General features: G+C 35.7%; 1 protein-coding gene across 7 annotated transcripts in view; it reads left to right on the top strand.

Annotated features, from left to right (window-relative positions):
- Positions 1-21,051, top strand: part of LOC121656678 (collagen alpha-1(XIV) chain) — a 227,554-nt gene that overhangs the window by 20,114 nt on the left and 186,389 nt on the right. For 6 of the 7 annotated variants that reach the window (XM_042011787.1, XM_042011788.1, XM_042011794.1 and 3 more), the window contains exons 4-5: positions 155-298; positions 2,291-2,371. In XM_042011787.1, coding sequence (XP_041867721.1) covers positions 155-298; positions 2,291-2,371 — 225 coding nt within the window. Of the gene's footprint in view, positions 1-154; positions 299-2,256; positions 2,372-21,051 lie in introns of those variants that run through there. The other variant, XM_042011795.1, reaches the window with a different exon arrangement.

The raw sequence follows: 21,051 nt of genomic DNA, 5'->3' as shown, positions 1-21,051 counted from the left end.
AAAACTTAGCTTCCACTTAGCTGTGGTGGCCACAGAAATGGCTAAATAATTAAAAGAAGCCTCTAAAAGGTTCCTGCATGGAGCCAGGAATCAAGCCAGCAGCAGTTTTTCCTCTCTGATCATTAATATTTGTGCCTTTCTTGCCCTGGAACAGGTGGAAGACAGAAAGTGGTTCAGCTCACAAAGCAGGAGACAAAGCTGCTCATCAAAGATTTTGACTCCTCTAAAGAGTACAGCTTTAAGATCACTGCAGTAAAAGGTGGACAGGAGAGCAAACCTCTTCAGGGTAAATTTGAAGGTAAGAGACTTCAACAGTGTTTAGTGATTCTTCAGACTATCAATGCTCAGGCTGATTTTAAAGACGATGTCAGCAATACATTACAGTTAAAATTGGGTGTTGGCAAACTGTAAAATAGACCTAAATGATTGAGTGGTTGTCGTTTCTAGTTGATCATTGTGTGACACCAAATTGCTCTTCTGGCTCCAATCATTAGTGTCACAGCTGGTGTTTCCCATCAACTATGATTGGTACAGTACCTGCAGTCTGACTGAAGTATGGCCACAAAGGTTGTATTCTTGAAAGTTTGAAGCTATACAGGGTTCCTATGCAGTCTCGCAAATATTTATTTTATTTTGAGTATTTTCCAGGGGGGAAAAAAAATGTGTTTTGAAGTATGTTGGTACATCCAACTATTTTGTTTTCTAAAAGAAGAACATCCACATATAAAGATGAATTGATCATATTAGGGTTGTTTTGATAGATACAAAAAAAAAATCCACAAAACAAAACAATAAAACAATTATTGAATCTCTGTGTATTTATAGTTTTATTCCATTCGTAGGGCTGCGTTTAAAAAAAATTAACAATTTGAATTGATGCAAATTAAATAGATTCAATATCAATTCATAAAATCTGAAGATTGATTTTTTTTTTATATGTCCTCTTTTCCAGCAATGACCCTATTTTTGCATGACTTGCAAGGACTCAGAGAGATCTTAGCATGTATACATACAGCTGTTTACCTGTGATGCCTCTGTCCAAATTCAGGTTCTCTTGCCCAGATAATGTCAAATTCAGATGTTTTCATTCACCAGCGTGAATTACATTCACCTGTGAAGTATTTTGCAGTGTGCACGCTAACACTAAAACCGCAGGCTTTCAAATTAGCAGCCAATGCTAAGACTGCCGGTGCTGCGACAAGAAGTGATGTTACCATCTACGTATGTACTTAGAAATAAATACAACACTCATACAGCTGTATGAACACTATGGAGAGCTGTCAGAGATAAAAGAAAAGGTTGCCCATGAATTTCAACCTGCACCCAAGCACTTTAGTCTGCAGCCTCTCTGTATGCTCACCTATCCTTGGCCCAATGGCTGTTCCTTAAAGTAATTAGGAAGACAGTAACCTATTAAGTGAGATGTAGTATAATTCCTTGAGAGAATACAGTTTGCCTTTTTTTTTAAGCATCACCCTCTGTTGGCCATTAAAACAGTTGCAGGTTAAAAGTACTTTAATATGAGAAAACAATAGGTAGCACCAGCTAATTTACTCACTCTCTGCAGAAAGATTTTGCTTTTCGGTGTAAACCCATTTCATGTCATTTAGGTCTGAACAAACTGCTTTACTTCAGACTAGTGGTAATAGATTTGGTAAAAGTGGTAAATAGTGGTAATGATGCAGATAAACTTTTTAACAGGTTTTCAATGCAAAAAAATTGCAAGTGTTTCCTGTATAAATGAATGTCAGGACAGAAAAAAATATGACTTGACACTGTGAATATAATGTTTTGTGTAGTCCTGTTTTTTTATTTTTATTGCTGATTGAACACTGCATGCCAAATATATCTTACAACCAGTTGTACCATGGTGTAATATAGACTTGTAAACGTTTTCTTCTTCAACAAGCATTCAGATGTTAACAAGGAAATATTAAAGTTCGGAATTGTAAGATTCAACTTGCTCTGAAATATTTTTTAACTTAAATTTACATCACATTTAGAGGAGCTGTCAAAATTCCAGATTTTAATATATAATAAAGTTTTAATTTTTATAAGCTGAGATCAAATCATGATGTTAGACGTGTAAGATCAACACAATATTGATATTTTATGTTTTTATTATGATAAAAACCTAAGGTTTTACTGTCAATTATTACCAGTTACTGGTATAACAACCCAAATCATGATGGGCTAAAAAAAAGTAATATTACTTAAAAGTTTTTAAAGGATTTAAAGGATCCATTATATTGATGTAGATTTTTGTTTTTGCATGATGTATTTCTTCCAGCTCAGCGATCAGGTGTTGAAATGGTTCAATCCCAAAGCAGACAGAACGGCGACATCAGACAGGAGAATGAGATTTCAGAAGGTAAGACCTTCAGCAGAGAAACGGGGGGCAAATCCCATGAAAGGCCACACTGAAACGAAAAAAAGATTGAAACATCAGTCTGTTGGAAGTCTCCGATCATTTGAATCCAAGACATTCCCTGTGAAATAAGCAAAGCGGAAGGTTTGAAATGTCACCTCTGAAAGACAAGCTGCCATTCCAAAGGAATAAATAGTAAAAGAAAGTTAAAGAACAACTGAAGCGTGAAGACATTTTGTCTCTTACAGCTTATGTTTCAAAATAAGTGCACAATCTTTTTGCTTTTTTTTTTATTTAACTTCCTTTACTTTTATGACAAGGCCTAAGTAGGAAAGTGGAAGATGAAGAGGCCAGTAATTTTTGCCATTAATGTGCTCTCTGTTGGTGGGTAATGATTTCAGTTCACCCTGTGAATCCCCTGTTCTGTCTGCACTTTTTTGAAAACAGCCATTTCGTGGTAGCTTACCATTACGGTTCTCACACATTTGAACACAAAAAGCCTCTGAATACAGTGTTCCTGCACATGCAGTTATTGTCACTGAGCTTCATTCTCAAGAAAATGGAGGGAAAGGAAATGTAATGATGTAGAAAAAAGAATTTAAGCGACAGGCTTCAGTTATCAGGAAACGGAGATGAGCGTAAACAAGCCAATTATGGTTTTGAAAGTGATTGTAAGGGCTTCATGCTGGGCGGAACAATCTGATGGCAAAAGCAGACAGCAGGGAACAAAGAAATAACCTGGAGAGCCTGAATTTCAAAACTGTGTGCCATAGTACAAACTACAATAGAAATGGGTTGTATAATCCATTGTGTCCTTGTTCTTATTCAAATTCGTGCCTTAACAACCTGCTGGGCATTATACATTTTTGTAAAGCTCATTAAGTTTGTGAATTTTGCTTTTGAGTTTGCATGATTTCCATGTTTTTTTTTACACTCATTTGAATGTATATAACTGCATAAAATAATCATGGTTATTCAATAAATATTTCATTAAAAAAAAAAAAACAACAATCCAGCAGCATAAATGCAGGATGTTTGTCTCGCCGTGTTTTGTTGACAGAAATGTGATGTTTTGCCGTGTTCCTTTGCAGCTTTGTTTGTGTGAGTGGTTGCGTTTGAAGCCTTGAAACGCCAGAGTTGTGTTGGTGAAGGTGCAGAAAGTCTGGCAGACTGCGAGTCACTAACTTAAACCAAAATTACAGCCTGTGCTTTGAAAATTGTCACAATGGGATAAATATATGACATTTCACATTTTTGTGTCTTTGTAACTCTAAGTGCAGCTCAGGCAGCTTAACGCTTTTGGTTGTTTTAATGTAGAAATAGTTTATATACTTCATCACCTTCCACTTTATAAAACCTTCAAAATTTTATATTTTTTATTTATTCTTTATTTTCTACTTTTAGTTTTAGGCATACCCATCATATTTTCCATTGATCTCTCAGGGTCAATTTAATCCTGTTTTAGGTCAAATTAAATTATATATTAGTTGACACAGTAACCAGCGTTTCAATGAGCGCCTCTCACAAGAACTTAATTACTCTCATGGGGAATTTATGTGTCTGCAAAGACAACTTGGTGACTCAAAGTGCAAGAGTAATCTTCTCTTGGTTTGACATTTGGTGCATGAAGATTTGACAGAGTCTGACATGAGTTGCCACAGAATAAAATGCACTGTGTTATTAATGTTTTATGAATAAAGCTGGTTTTATTAGTTGTGCCTGTGTTCTTAAGGATTTTAATCTATTGGCTTCACTTGATGGATTTAGTTGTCCTTTAGAACAGAACCAATTCAGTAGCGTTTGTTTTTTCCAGAGCCTGTTTTCTGTGATCATGAAAGAATATCCTAATTAAACATCCTTCTTCTTCTGCGACTTGTACAGAGAGAGGAAAATGTTTTAACTAGCGTAACACTTTGAAGGAAGAACAATTAAACGAACAGAGAACAGCTGCAGCTGAACATCATTGGCTGGCTGTTTTACAACTTGTTACATGAATATGGTTGACATCGGATCTGCCTTTTTGCTTTGAGATCATTTATAACGTGACAGATGTTACAGATGTTTTAAAATAGGTGCAGAATATTTGAAATTGTGCAGCACAAGACAAGTTAAAGCAAAATGATGGCAAACTGATGGGAGGGAAGGAAGAAGCGAGGAGAGACTCCAGAGGGACCTGATCCAAAATGCTGAGTAATTACAGCTTGGACTCCCCATAAATGTTCTTTTTCTGTCTCACTACTTCCTCTTGGGCACTGCAAGATTACAAATCTGTGTCAGTCCTCTTTGGTTTCTTCTCCTGCATCTGTCACTTTGCAAGTCTAGCAGTTGTGATACTTTTATATATATACAAATGTTTATTAACACTAAAATAAGCCCATGCAACATTTAAATTACACACTTTATATAAATTATATATAAAAACTAGAAAATTTATCATTTGTTGTTTTATTGTAGAAGTCATGTTCTTATAATTTTATAGAGAGGACAAAAATAAAAAACAGTAATCATCTGTGGACAAATACTGAGGAAAAGTTGATGTTGATGCAAGTCTTACATGTAAATCCAGCAGTAAATTAGTTTTACTGATTTCAGCCTTGACAAGAATATAGCCTAACTATTCTGTATGTACTGTGTTTGCATAAACTAGTGACAAATTTGTTACTCATAACTAGTGTAGAGTGACACGAGTTATGTAGCTTACATGAAATGTTTGATTAAACACAATGTTGTCATAATTTTTAATTAGGAAAATAGAAGTGAAATTAAAGAGAAATTAAAAAGAGAAAAATTACTTTAATAACCATTAATGGGAATTAGATTTTATTTATATATATATATAAATTGTCTAGATAATACTATTTATTATTTATAACAATGTAAACATCCAGATTTTGTGATCTTCCAAAATATCCCGCTAGTCAGACATGAAAGTTGAGTATATCTGAAGGCTAATTTCCGGCTGTGCTTTTTTTCTTTCGTCATGGATGATTAAACTTTGATCCTGAAAGTGGAGAATCACAAGATTCTCTACTTCTCCTGTGATTTCGTGATCTTGTGGATCCAGCTAGGCGAACTGCACTCATGGTCGCTCTGCATCTCCCGGTGTAAACTGACCCACCGCAGAGGTCGGAACGAATTCACAGCGCAGCCAGAACGTGGTGCACACACACCCAGTGGAAATTGGTGGTTAGTGTTATTACACCAACTGTTTCTGTCCTGTGGACAATTATGTAGAATACCTTTCCTGACAGATGACGCCACTACACTACAGCTCTGGTAATAAAATGTGGGCATTTCATCCAGTATCATCTCTTCATACCTTAAAATGTTTTCCTTGGTATGTTAAAGACATATAACAGGGCAATTTAGTTTCATTCTCTTTCTCAACCCACTTCTCTGCCATTTGCCTAAGGCCAAAACCTGTCTCTCAATTTTGTTCAAATATTGTTGCCTGAAAGTGTTAACCTGTCTTGTCAAACAGCTAGATTCTCATGGATTTGGATGATAATTAATCTTGCCAAACACAAATGTATGTTTTTGTGGCACAGTTATGCACAGGCTAGGAAACAACAAGTGATGTAGGTAGGTCAACAATGGTGACTTCCAATGAAAGTTAATGAGTTACCACTGAAACACAACTGTCATAAAGCAGAAAGTTGAGTGGTTGGTGAATATACTTTTCTGTCCTTTTCTAACCAGCTTTTATCTGATTTAAGCGTTTTCATTCACTCACCTGCCAGGTATTTTTTGGAAGCTCTTTTCCAGTGGCATCATCTGGCACATAAAGTTAACTAAGCTTCCCTACAACATCCATTGGCATGTTTTGATATTGTAGTCATTTATTTACATGTTTAAAGTGTAGACCGAACATTGGCCTTTGACTTGAAAAATTAATAAGAAATGTAGTAACATTTTCGGATGTTTATTTCACTCCGACTAAGTAATTCTTTTTAAAGTAATCTCCTCCAGATCCAGCAGCAGAATCTCTTACTGGAGGAGGTCATTAGTGGAAATGTGAGATCGTAACTGGGACCAACATATTGACAGCTGAAGGTGTTTGTCAAAGGTGTGGTGTGTTGTTTGGCATGGTTTTTTTGCCTCAGCTGTAGCAAGAGAAGTAGTGATTTGTCCAGCATGTCATAGATTGTCTGAAATATTTAAGAGGATATTTAGGGGGAAAGAAAGTAAAAGAAAGTCTGAAACTGGCATGTCATAGTGCAAAAGAGTAAACTGAGGATCAATTTTTATAAAGGCTGTATTATAGGAAATGAAACAGGCACATTTACATTTTGGGATGGGTAGCAAAATATGAAGAATAACAAAAATACAGAGAATCCAGACAGATTAAAAAGACCAATTAAAGAACCCAGATAGATCACATACAATTTTCCAGTCACACATCTCTTGCATTCTCATTTATTTCCTTAAATTTGCTTCAGATGGTTGCACCAGTTGTTTTTTTTTTTCACGGAGTAAATTGATGTCTTTGAAGCACTAATCCAACATTGCTGGTTTATTCGTTCATGTGAGGATGTTGTTACCTGACATCTGCACCCATACAACAGACTTAAACTAATCCCGATGCTCTGTGGTGGAAATGAAACATTAGTGAATTTTGTTTAATCCAGGAAATTGGGTAACAGAGATTATGTTAAACATGTTGGCTTTTTATGACTTAGTTGAGATGATTACATATTTACTGAAATCCTGAGAAGGAATTTAAATAATGCTCATATGTGTGCTGGTGGAAAGCCGTTTGTTTAACCTAGAAATGAGTTCTAGCATGACTGAAATCTGCCCTTAAGTCACCTCCAGCACTGTGTAAAGACTACAGACTTTATCTTTTCTAGTATTTGTGAAATTTCCAGCATTATTAATGAATGAAAATAATTATGATGACCATCTTCATTTTGGTACACTTCACTGCTCTCGTGTCATGTAAAGGTAGTTAAGTGACACAACTTTAACACTGTATTGCTGATATTTTGAATATGATCTCTGCTCTTCCTGTTAGGACACGAGTCTGTGTCAGTTGAGGTATTTGTTTTGTATGGCATGTAGTTTTATACTCACTATTATTTTTAGCCGCCCGTCTTCTCGTTGTAATGACATTGGCTTGCTGCATGAGATCTTTGTTTGTGGAAGTTCCTCCGGTGCTGCAGGGTTGGATTACTAACATGTACACAAATAACATAACTCTTTTACAATAAATAATTTGAAATTACAGTACATGACAAAACCTGGAACCCATTTATATAATTGCAAGTGTTCTTGCTTGGTATTTTTTCAGGCCCTGCTTTTAGATGCTGCTTCTTTGATGCTCTGTCTTCAGGTTTGCCTTTAATGAGTGATAAACAAGCTTTAGAGATAAAAAGTTGAGGTCAGCTGACTGCCTTGGCCATTGAATAACATCAGTTTTCTTTGCCTGACAGCATCAAAAACAAAGTATTATGTCATTGTTTGTAGCTGCCACCCTCATAGGGAAAGCATTTAAAACAAAGCAAAGAGATTGTTTAGCCATATTTTTTTTAAGTTGCAGGCAATATTTGTATAGATGAGCAAACTCGATATAAGTACAGAAATAATAATATATTTTTTTCATATCAGCCAGATCTGTCTTTGTTGTATCAGAATTGTTGAGCAAATAAAGAAAATGTTTGGCTGAATTATTAAAAAGTACAATAAATGTAAATGTAAAAAGAAATCATCCACAGGTGTGTTTGAATTCAATGTCATTTCATGTAATTGTGTCCACCTTTAAGTCATTTTTAAGGATTAACTGAACACCATAATACCTGAACATCCATTCATTTCGCTGAAGTAACCATGCGTATGTGCCTGAGGTTTAGTGTGTGTGCATTAGTGTGTGAGTCATCTTGTATTTCTCCAAACTGGCCTAACCGGCTGCAGGCTGGAGAGGGCAGATGTGGGGGGTCAGAGGAGGCCTTGCTTTTTGTATGACTTCACATCCCCCCTTTACCAAGCTCACAAAGACACACACTCTTCCACATCAACAGCCCCCCAGAATTTCCTCCAGCTCTCCATTTTCATCAACTACCTGGTCTTCTTTCTTCCATTTTTTTTCTTTTTTCGTTTTTTTTTTTTTCTTTTGTCCAACAGTTTTTTCTGTGTATCATGTTACTCTTTGAACACTATCTGAGCTCATTCTACCAACCCATTTTTTAAATTTGATGTGTTTCTTTCTTTTTATTTTGCTTTGTATTCTAAATGAAACACGTGTTAAGTTTCATATTTAGAAATTGATTTTAAAGGGAAACACTGTTGTTCTTTTTCAGGCTGTTTCGTCCAGATCTTGTGCTGAACAGTTTGGGAGACTTGTTTCTTGTCTTCTACTTCCTAACAATACCGTACATGTTGTTAGCTTTAACTGCTGATCACATTCAGTAAATGTTTTGACTTTGTTTCAATTACAGCATAAAATCCAAAATCATACTAAAATGGATTTTCTTTTTTCCTCTTCGGTTTTTCCTTCCAACTTCTATTTGCACTGTTTAGTACTTTCCATCCTCTCCGTCTGTTCCTACACTTTAACCTGTTTCTCTCTCCTCTCTATTTTTTCATGCTCAAAACTGACAGTTTGTCCTTTGCCCACACTTGCTGAATACCACAGCTACAGCCGTACAGGCCTGTTCTTGGGCTGCTGCCCTCCTGCTGATCAGACTTTTGACAGCTGCCTGGATGAGAGGCTGTCACTCAAAAGAAGTGGCTGCTATAGTGTTTCTCTATAGGCCTGATTTTCTTCACACTTCGGGACAATAGATGCTCACAGGACACACTTACTCTGCAAAAATGCCTTTTTTTTTTTTCTTTCAGTTTACAGTATGGCCTGGCATAACACCCCAATTTTAAATGTAATACTTAGAATGCAGCCTTAGACAGTGCAGAGCTTGTTTCTTGAAGGTGGCAGATGGCAATTGTAATTAACCTCACAGCAGTTACACTGGATCCAACTAGTGGCTCACACTTGTGCTGTTACAAAATATTTCCTGGACTTGTCTGTAGGCCACCCATACACCTCCTATCACTTTGAATAATGATATAAGGTGAGCAACTACTAAACTTGGTATAAACATGTGGAACATAAACATCAGGTAAGATGAAAAACAAAAACCTGCTGGCAAATGCCAAACTGAAACCTTTTAATTTTATTGTTAATCTACATTCAGTAGATTTTCTTCTGTTTGGCTTTACATTCCTCAGTAAATATTCAGATTGAATGAGCAGTGTATCTGTTATGTTTTCTGACTTTATTTGCATCCTAATTTGTCTGTTCTGCATCTTTTTCTGATAATCCAATTAGACCTTAGGCACCTCTGTGAACAGACACTCTGAGCTGAATTGATTCCTAATGAGTTGTGTAAAGTCTACCTAATAGGTTCTCCCCAGTATCTTAGCTGTTCCAGATAGAGTTATCTGTCGTAGCCACTTTTCCGGCAAGGGAATCACAGCCTCAAGTGCTCCAATGTTGCCTTAACTTCTTAAATCTGTTCTCTTCTTTTTGTCCTTGGTATTTTTTGTGAGTCTCTTGTTCCTTGTTCTTGCTGTTGCTTGGATTTTTTTCTACATATATTGCTACTGCCTTTTGTTGTTTGTCAGTGTCTGGTTAGTTAGCAATCTTTAGTATCAGTCTGGATGTTAAAATCTCACAGGATCTTGTGCCACGTCTATAATCTCCACCTTCTGCATTTCAAACCTTGGGCTGTCTCAGAGGCCTCTTTGCACAGCCTGCACCTGGTGTCCCATCGTGGTGGACTGTGGCCTTTATTGCTCATGTGCTGCCATGATTAATGCCTCTGTGCTGTCTTTCAGATCAGTCTTTCAGAGGCAATACACTAAAATCTGTGGAGTTTCTACATCTTTGAGAGGTCTTAATGGACATTATGTTCTTTACTAATAGTTTTAGAGCATAAAATACTAGTAGAATGTACAAATTTTGCTGGTTTTGCGACATGACCTGCTAACCCTTTTGGCATGCTAAGCTCAAATCGAACGTGGGCTAATGCAGCTTATTAAGTAGCTCAATGAGGTTCTTGCACCTTCAAGTCTTAGCCTTCATCTCTCAAACTATTTGTGTGTTGAATTATCTTGGTGGCTGTCCTCTGTAGTGTGATGGATTAGGATTGTAAACTGACACGAGAGCACTATAACTCATTAATCTGTCTCTTTGCAATTGGAGCACCCATGTGGAATCTGCAGGTGTCCCTGTGGGTCGGCACATAGAGTACACCTGTCTGCTCACTTATCTGGTCTTCTCTTAATTGTTTGGATTTTAGCATTGATAAATAAACCATAACTTTAAAATCTGAACATATCTATCCATTCATATCCAAACTGTTGATTTATACTGTGTATTTCTGAACCCCTTAGCCACTAGCTGCTTTTGTGGACGTGAAGTTCTGCTTGCTGTGTAACTGTTAAGTCCATCTTGGACTAAACCAGTGGTTCTTATTCTTGTTGGAGATACTGAACCCCACCAGTTTCATATGCACATTAACCAAACCCTTCTTTATTGAAAAATAAAATATGATTTTTTTCAGGTATTTATTCTTAAGTATATGTTTTACAGGTGCACAAAATGTAGTGTGATTACCTGCAGCCAATGATGGCCAAGCGGGGCGTGTCATCACGAATCATACAGTATGAGTCAGGTGTGTGTCTTGACCTTCGCCGAACCCCTGAGACTGACTTACTGAACCCCTGGGGTTTGATTGAACCCAAGTTAAGAACCACTGGACCAAACATAAGCACTGACAAGCACTAAGTCCCCATATCTCTTTTACAGGAAAAGAATATTGTGAAGGAAAATAAAAACCAAACCAAAAATCAACATTTTTTTTTTTTGGCTAATCAAAGCTAATAGAGTACAAATTACAGCCTCATAATAAGTGATATTATTGAGCCTCACGTCCATTTTGCTGATAGTAACTATGTCTGACTTCTTAATGCTGAATATAAAGTGCTTGGCAACCTTTAAAAAATGTTCTTGGTGATATTTTGACAAATAGACTTGGTGAGGGGGACTAAGGGGAGGACGATGCACATTAACTTCTTTTTTTTCTTGCTGTAAAAGGGAAAAGCCTTTTGCTCATAGATGTAAGCTTTGAAGAGCACATTCCCTTTTATTTTATCTCTGAACTGAATTGATTTCATCCATTAATGTGGCTATTTTCAGAAGTGGATGAAATCTCAAAGTGACATGATCTATATTAGAAATATGCTGTAGCAGACTTTATTAAACAAATATCTTCATTCGTAGCATTTAATTTGTGGCTGCAGAAAGACTGTAGAATGTAAAGTTTTTGTTTCACTTAAGTAGTTATAGCTCCATGCTCATAGTCTGGCATGCGTTACTTCCGGTTATTTCACAGTGTAATCGCATGTGCAACAAGTTCACATGTTTGCTATGCAGATGAGCGTTAATGTTAATAAAGGAGAGGTCACAGTGTCACATCAGACAATTTAAATAATAAAATGACCGCTGCTATGCCATGTGCATAAATTTGCAGACACCATCCAAGCTCTATCTAGTGACACTGTCCAACTAAATTAGACTGATTATTTACCTGTGAGGCAAGTAATTATGCCTTCTTTCTGAAGATCTTTCTTATTCAACAGCAGTTTCCATCTTGGAAAACACTAAACCACAGTCTTTTGACCATCCCAAAATTGTTTTAACTCTTAATGGCTATTTTTAAAAGCATGATTGTTGTACTACTGTTTATGGGGCAGATATGATCGTCCATTTCTTAAAGCTGTATTCTCAAACTTCTACCTGAACAGCTTCCCCAACCACCATATTTTTTCCACTCTTAATTCTTTTTCACATTGTTTTTTTTTTTTTTTTTTTTTTGGTCATTTCATGAAAATGTGTAGCTTTTAAACTGATTTAGAGGAGAAAACATCCACTTCACTTACAGCTGGAGGGTGGAGGTTTTGTGCACTCCCCTACACACACAATGGCTATTTAACTGTCACCAGTCCACCAGCATAGTAGTTGTTTCTGTCAGAGCCCTCCTTTTGACTCTTCAGGCTGTGTTTTAGCTGTTAAATACCTGTAATGGGTTGTTCTGATGACACACCACACCTCAAAGTCACCTGTAAGAGTTTTGTGTTGAGGAGCTCGGGTTACTGTGCGACAGTTAAAATTCTCCTTTCATCTGGCTTTGGCATTCTGTTGAATGAGGCAGCACTCACAGCATTCAGTACAATGCTTCTTAAACGTACATTTAATATCCTTTCTTACAGTAAAGACTTTCCATTTGTGAGCTTTGGCCTTCATTGCACTGGGATTTGAGCGCTAGTTTAGTATACAGTTTTATACTTACCAAGCACTTTTATTTTGCTGAAATTCATCTTTACAGAAACCCAACAAGTATCCATATTAATGTTGTTGCAGTAATTTAAAAATGTATTTTTCTGCATAAAGCTAAATAGCAACTTGACACACACCTAATAATTTATATTAGAGTGGAAAAATTCATTTAGTGTCAAGCTAGTTTTCATGGTAGCATACAGTATGTTGTTTTGAACAACTAAGAGTTGGATGATGGTTGTTTGAGTTTGACTAAAGCTGAGTCATTCAACACTATCAGATAGAGTCACATAAACGCTTTTATGCTTTGATTTATGGGCGATATCTTTTGTTAATCTCCTAACTGCTTGATGTGAAACTGTGCTTTTAGATATTTGGAGGACATGCTTGGGCTTGCTTGCATTACAGATGCCTGAAAATGTATTGAACTTATAACTCAACTGGAATCCAAAATATTCCATGTTTCAATGATCCATGACAATGAGTGTTCACTGTTTGTATCAGTCTTAAGAATGTCAGTCTAAGTTACATCACTGTCTTGTTTTAGTCGGCTCATCTGTGTGCAGACCAGACTGGAAGGTGTGTGTGTGTTTGTGTTCATACATTCCTGAACCTGGTGTATAAGAAGCACATCTGCTTATTAGGATAGAAAAAATCAGGTGAGCTAAAGGTGAAGCCAATCATTTGTTATTTTTTCACTCAGAAACTATAAATCACATACTTGCCAGAAAGCTATGGAACCTTCAGAAGGGTGTTTTTGTGTGCGTAACCATAGCTTAGTAAACCTGCCCATTAATTTATGTTTCTGTAAATATGATTTTAGAACCGTTTTTTTGTGTATATAAGTTTAGTTGTGTGAAGCTGTACATGTTATGTGTTTAACCATGGTTTTGTAAACTTTATGCACTTAAGTTTCAATTCATTAGTTCAGTTTTTTGGACTTGCATGTTTTAAGTACAATGTCAAAAGACTTTATTGGTTATTATAAGATAGGTATTGGTATTTAGATATTCAGTAACAACACCACAAACACTTGAAAACACTGCTTAGGAGAACCCCATTTTCCTGAAACACATATAATATGTTCAACATGGTTTTGGGTATATGCTCATTTGTTTTGACTCTCCAGTGTTGGTTTTGTATGTTTAACACACATACAGCTTAATAAACATGATCTAAATATCCACAGCTTAAAAATCAGCACTGCTGAATCATGTCTTCATGAACTCTGAAGCTGTAACAGGTAGCCTACCGGTTGTCTGTTTGATACAGTTTCTCCTTATGTGATGATGTAGCTGTTTGACACTATTGGTGTCTTAAATAATTTTATAAGTAAGGAGGTATATTATAATGTACAATACTAGTTTGCTGACTCTTTTGCTAGAAAAAATGTTTGAGACCAAGTCATCTACAGTATTTATATTTCATTGTATTAATTTATTTATTTATTTTTTTTATATCTTCGGGATGGTTCCAATGGCACATGGAAACTTCCATCTAAGGATTAAGAGACTTCACTGCCATGAAATGCAAGAAATTACCAAATTAACATAACTTAATGTGTAACGAGAATCTGTTCTCTTCATCATCAGGCTAAACACTCAAGCTGATACCTGCAGACAACTTTTGTTTTGCTTTAAGGATTGTTGATGCCAGTGTATTGTGTGAGCTTCTCTGATTGGTAATAAATATAGAGATCAGGGGGCCAACTGATATTAGTCTTTTAAAACAGGCATGCGGTTAGCTGTAAGTGTTAGCCATGTGGTTTAGTTTGTATTTTACCACAGTTTTGCAAACCAGTCTTGCATGTTAAACTTATTGTTTGAATTTATCTTTGAAAGTTCACTTTGGCAGAAAGATTTGGGTCAAAGATGAAGCAGACTTGAACAAGCCACTGACAGGCCTTATAGTTTAGCTAATGTCTGTTGCTCCAGCCTCACCATTTTGTGCACCTGTGCAGATAATTTAATGTGTCTTTTCTGTTTCTCTTTACAGAAGAGGGGGTTTATACTGTGTCTTTAAATAGATACTTGCATTACTATACCTGTATAAAGACCAAATGATGCCACAATACATGAAACACCAATAATCTAGTGCTGTTAGCTAGTTAGGGTTAGCATATGACTAGGCTGCACTAGGCTGAAACTTGTGTTGCACTGTAGATGTATTTCGAAAGATAATTCACTTATTGTCACAAAATGGAAAGGAGGACAGTGGAGCATGCAACTACTAGGTTATTTTTTAAGAAGGTTTGTTTTAAATATTTAAAAAATAATAATTACATGCCTTTTTCTATAAAGGGGCTACAAGGTCAAAGCTGATCATGTTTCCAAAATAAGGTGAAAGGAAGTAAAATCCTATGCCTGTTTTTGTCCTCTGACTGAACATTGAATGCCAATGTTAAATGTTTTTCAGAGCTCAAGCTTGTGACATTTCAATTACTATACATATAAACTCATTTTTAGTTCAGGACTGTTGCATGTACCCAACATGACCCATATACTGAGATCTGACTCCTGGTCCATTCATTCAGGCTACAGTAATTAGGCCATGTCTGGAGAAGACAGGCAGGAATAATGAAATCCCAGCATGGGCCACATCTTTCACTCATCAGGGGTGTGTGTTGGGAAAGGGACTAAATAAACTGTGTGACATAAAAGTCAAACAGCTGATTTAGGTTTTCCCATAAGTATCTGGGGAATGAGCAGAGTGCTAACCCACATTTATCCTGCAGTAGTTTGCTGAGGACTAAATGTCCACCGTTCAATCAGGATAATCCATTCTTGACTTGACAAAAGACCTGCAGAATATGAAAGATTTTTCTAGTCCATTTGAATAATGTGGCTTCAAGTATAAAAATGTTTCTAAAAATTTCATAAAAGAGACACTGATCCTGAATTACTGCACAAAATCCCTCTTTACAGTTATTCTACTAATACATATATATATATATATATATATATATATATATTAAAAAAAACTAATTTGGATAAAAGTGATAACAAAAAATATTGATAAATTGTGTTGGGCTTGAAACGTAAAGGTATGAAGACATTACTGGTCACATTTCTCTGGGGGGCATTTTTCTGTTTCTTTTTTCTTTCTTTTTCTTCTTTTCATTGCTTTATGTTATGATATTTGAGGGTCAACCTAAATCCAAACATTACTAGTCATTTATTGCAAATAAAAGACTGTATCATAAGAGGAAAGGTGTTTACACACTGCAGTCTGATCAATATTAAAGGAATGAGTCAGGAATCTTCTCAGGTATTTGTCAAAGACTCAATCCTTTATTTTTAGATGTTATGGATATGTTTGTGATTTTGAGGGTAAAATGTTATACCAGACAAGAAAAAATACAGCTCTATATGAAAACTTTTAAGGGGTTTTATAATTTAATGTGCATTTTCAAAGTGGGGTGTTTTCAAGTAAACAGTTGAGACATGTTTTCATTATGATTGAGAAATAAAAAAATACCACGTCATGGCAAGTTCTTAGATTATACACTCGCTCTTTTTTCTTTTTAATTGAACAGTTGACTGCAGAAGATGAATGAAGCCTGACAAATGTGGATGTGCAAGGACGCTTTAATTGTTGCTTGTGTGAGCTTGTCAGCATGAGCAGTGCATCAGCTGGGCCATGAGCCCAGTCTACATACTGTTTTGCACTACTGCATATGGAAATACTCGGGCCATATGGATGATTTGTTGCTTTACGTTTTTATGTGCACCATAATTTGCAATATATATGATAGAATGATATGAAACGCATTTGCTTTCTTGTTATCCTGTTAATTGTTGTGATGCTGGGTGAAAAGACATTTGTTTTGTGGGAATTGCATTTTTATGAGGATAGTGTTATGTGCAATTGTGTGCTCTGCTTATAGTTTAATAATTGATTGTCTTTAATATACCTTTAATATTCTTTAATATACCACCATATACTGTACAATTATCTGAATATGAAGCAGGAGGGTTTTTAATGTCAACTTTCTTTTTCAATTAAAGGTCTCCTTTGGGAGAATTTTCTGAACTGAATCAAATATATGTATATATATATGTATATATATATATATATATATATATATATATATATATGCCAAATTTATGTGATTGGTTATGTATTATACTGACTTGAACTAAATATGATAAAATACACAAGCTGCAACTTAGGGCTTTCCAGTTAATTAGGCCACAGGGGTAAAGTAATAATGAATGCACAGACATAGACACGGCTGGAAATGACTGGAAACATGGAGCCATGCTTCTTTTCAACAGGCCACACATGAGGAAGATAAACTCAGCAGAATTTACCAACAGCAGCTTGAAGAAATGTGTATCTGCTTTGCCACAAATAAAGATGGATGATGAAGCAGTAAATCATCTGTGCAGGGTGCTTGGAAGGCCAAATAGGAGACGAGATGTTGATTTAGTGAAACTGGAAAGAGAAAGAGGCAGAATGGGTGGGGGGTGGCAATAATGCTGGCAAGGCAAAGAGGCTCCAGTGAAGCTCCATCACCTTCTATTTGACACTGTGACAACCTCATTTAGATCTGAAAGAGAAATTGAGAAGCACAGATGGGAGGAATGGGGAAATAGACCAGGGTGGTGTGATATCTGTTGCATGATACTCAATGTGTGGTTTGACATCTGGTTGTCTGATTGGAAATGGGGAACATTTCTGTATGACCTTTCTGTGAGAATTGTTGATGCTAGTGTGTATTTGTGGTATGGAACACCAGTCATTTTAATCAGCTGTTAGTAAGCTCAGAGACACTGAAGAGATTTGTTTAATATGTGGCCACAGGGAAATAAAATCAACGTGAACGTGCATGTGTAAATATGTAAAAGGCTTGTATGGTGGCTGCTGTATATGCAAAGCTGAATTTGACCTGCTCCACTTGTTTTCAATAAAATAGATGCACTTTTCATTTTTATATTCAGAAGCTCTGTTTTACTGGGCAAAAAATTGGACGAAGGAGTGCAGATAAAAAAATAAACATGTTTTCAATATCCCAGTATATATGCTAATAAGATGCTAAAACCTTGCAGAGAAATTTCCCAAGGTTTGCAATCATGCTCCTAAAATTTGCCTTCACCAACATTTTTACTTGTTTTTCTTCCTAGGAATAAAAAAGTAATTGGGTAAACTGGCACACATATCTTGTTAGTTGTAGCTGTAAATGTTTTTTTTGTAAATGTAAATTTTAAATGTTTGCCAGTGATTTCCTTCCCTACAATCTGCACAACCAGTCATTTATTTTTCCAGATAAGCCATAAATCCCAGTTAACAATACAATAATTATTTTCTTTTTTTTTTTTTTTTACTTTTTTGTACTAAATTCCATTTAATACATTTTGTCAGAATATTCTTCTACATTATTTGCCTACACTATTAAACTTTAATGAATAAGCAACAAGTTAGTTAGTTATTTATTTATTTCTCACATGGCTATGCACAAGCAACACAGAATTTTACGAAAACAAATCAAAAACACATCTTAAGGCACAACCATGCTTGAAAAGGAGCAGGAAGAAGAAAACTTATAATGCCTGCCCCTTTTTAAAACACAATACACCAGTAAATAATTTATCAGTTACCTATCAGCCCTCAATGGAATTACTCATATATGTTACATAATAGCTGTCATTCAGCAGATTCATACTCTCCAATTATGTTTATAATATACACATATATATTCACACACATACACACATATATACATATACTTATATGTACATACTCATATACACATGTATATACACATGTATATATTTATAAATATACACAGATACATACATGCATAGGCATGCACGTACATATACATACACATACTAGCACTCAGGCATACATACATCAAAATGCTTCTGTCCTATATTTATGTAGTATATGATTTTTCAAAGTACTTTTAAGTTTATTAAGAGTTTGACATGATTTCATTTCATCACTTAAAGTGTTCCATAGCTTAACTCCTTTAGTTGTAATACAATGATATTTTGTTTTTCGTTCGTACCATAAATGTTTTTAGCATACTTGTACCTCGTAGAGCATATGTACTTTCCCTTATCTGAAACAACCCCTGGATACTTTGTGGAACTTTTTGATGAATTACTAAATACATAAATTGTATTATTTTAAAGTCAACTAGATCTCTGAATTTGAGCGCTTTCAGATTGACAAAGAGTTGGTTTGTGGGTTGTCTGTATGGAGCATTACAAACGATTCTTATTGCTTTTTTCTGAATAATATATATGAGTTCTGTATTTGTTTTGTAGGTGTTACCCCAAAGTTCCACACAATAAGTCAGGTATGGGAGTATGAAGGAGCAGTACAAAGTATATAGCGAATTTGAATTTATGAGATTTTTGGCTCCAAGTAATATTGCAATTGATTTGGATATCTTTGACTTGATGTAGCTTATATGTGATTTCCAATTTAATTTATCATCAATTATTACTCCAAGAAACTTGATAGCTGTTACTCTTTCTATTTCTATTTTGTTTATTCTTAGTTTCTTGTTTGAGTTAATTTGATGATTTCCAAAAATGACATATTTTGTTTTATTTAAATTCAATGTCAATTTATTGTTGTCAAACCATCTCTTCAATATTGAGACTTCTCTTTCCACTGTATCCAGGAGCAGTTGCAGATTCTCCCCGCTACAAAATTAATTTGTGTCGTCTGCAAATAATATTGGTTTCAGGTTTTTACAGGATTCTTTTAGATTATTTATATACAAAATAAACAGAAAAGGGCCCAGTACTGACCCCTGGGGGACCCCACAGGTAAGATTCTGTATTTCAGACTTGACTTCTTGTAGTTGTACATATTGTTTTCTGCCCTGTAAATAACTTCTAATCCAGTTTTGTGCTGTCCCTCTAATTCCATATTTTTGTAATTTTTTAAGTAGTAGTTCATGGTCAACAGTATCGAAAGCTTTTTTCAAATCTAAAAATACCCCTATTGCATATTCCTTCTTTTCTATAGCTGCGGCTATCTTCTCTGTAAAGTCTACAAGTGCATGTGTAGTTGTCCTGTCTGCTCTGAATCCATATTGCTGATCACACAGTATGTTGTGCTTTGTAATAAAGTTCTCCAGTGTAGTGAGGAATATTTTCTCCAGTATTTTTGACAGTTGTGGCAACAATGAAATGGGCCTGTAATTTGATAGTTCTCCAACTAAAACAACCACATGTATCTATGTTTATCTATAGATGGAACCTTTTAGCTACTGCCCCTAAAGACAGCAGAGGGAAAATACAAATCATGTGTCCACATAAGAGTAAATAGAATTCTCTGGTCTTCATTTATCATGGCAGAAAGTCATCAAAGGTCGGAGGTGGGTGGTGTAATTATATGCAGTATGTTGGAATGCAAGTTTGATACCGAAACATTACTAAGACGGGACTTTGGTTGCTTCCTGTTTAGGTTTAGGAAAAAAAAAGCATCCCTCTCTTGGTTAAAATCCAAACTGCTTAGTTCAGAAACTTTATTAAATGAAATTCATTTACAGAGCACATTGAAAAACAACTGCTTTGGCCAAGGTGCTGTACATAAAAAGTAACCACATAACAAGAATAAAAGTAACGTTAGTAAAACCAATAAAACCTTTAAGCTACTGACCCCTACAGACAGCAGAAGGAAAATAGGAATCATGTGTCCACCTAAGTCAGTGGTTCCCAACCGTTTTTCTCAGCGACCCCCTTCATGCATATACTTACCACAAATAATGTGTTCTGTCCTGTTCTTTGATAAAGCCAAAGTTAAATGACCTTACTTTTATTAATTAAAATAGGGACAATTTGTGGACATTAATTAGCTCTAATGTTCAATGCCTCAGGGACCCCCTGTGCTCTTCGGACCCCAGGTTGGGAACCGCTGACCCAGTCATGTAAGTCATGGTAACGCTAAAATACATTCTTTTTACTTGTGTATTGTCATGTTGCTATTCAGACACTTTCATTCTAACTTACAAACACCAGGGGAAGATAATTTGAAGGTCATTATAATGATTATTTGCTTGACCATTTTATGAGGAGGAGCACGATCTCGTGGAACAGCTTGGGTTTGTGTTTCAGGTTTTTTTTTTATTTTAATACTTGCACTTTAGTTGCTATTCCTCAAAGCTTTGACTGTCAGTTTGTTCTTCAGCAGAGTTCTCTCGTTGCTTCCACTTTTGAGTATTTCCCACTTTGTTTTCATCCCTTTTTAATTTTCCCTTTTACCTCCTTTTCTCCTCTTTTCCCCCTTCTGATGATCACATCTTGCTGCACTCATATCTTATTGTCTCTGGCATTAATCGTTCAGTTCCTTTTATCCTTTGCCACCTATTATTTTCTTCTGTTCTTTC

The sequence above is a fragment of the Melanotaenia boesemani genome, chromosome 17 (assembly GCF_017639745.1).
Source record: "Melanotaenia boesemani isolate fMelBoe1 chromosome 17, fMelBoe1.pri, whole genome shotgun sequence".
Taxonomy (NCBI): Eukaryota; Metazoa; Chordata; class Actinopteri; order Atheriniformes; family Melanotaeniidae; genus Melanotaenia; species Melanotaenia boesemani.
Note: the sequence above shows the minus strand (reverse complement) of the source record. Positions and strands in the feature narration are given on the sequence as shown.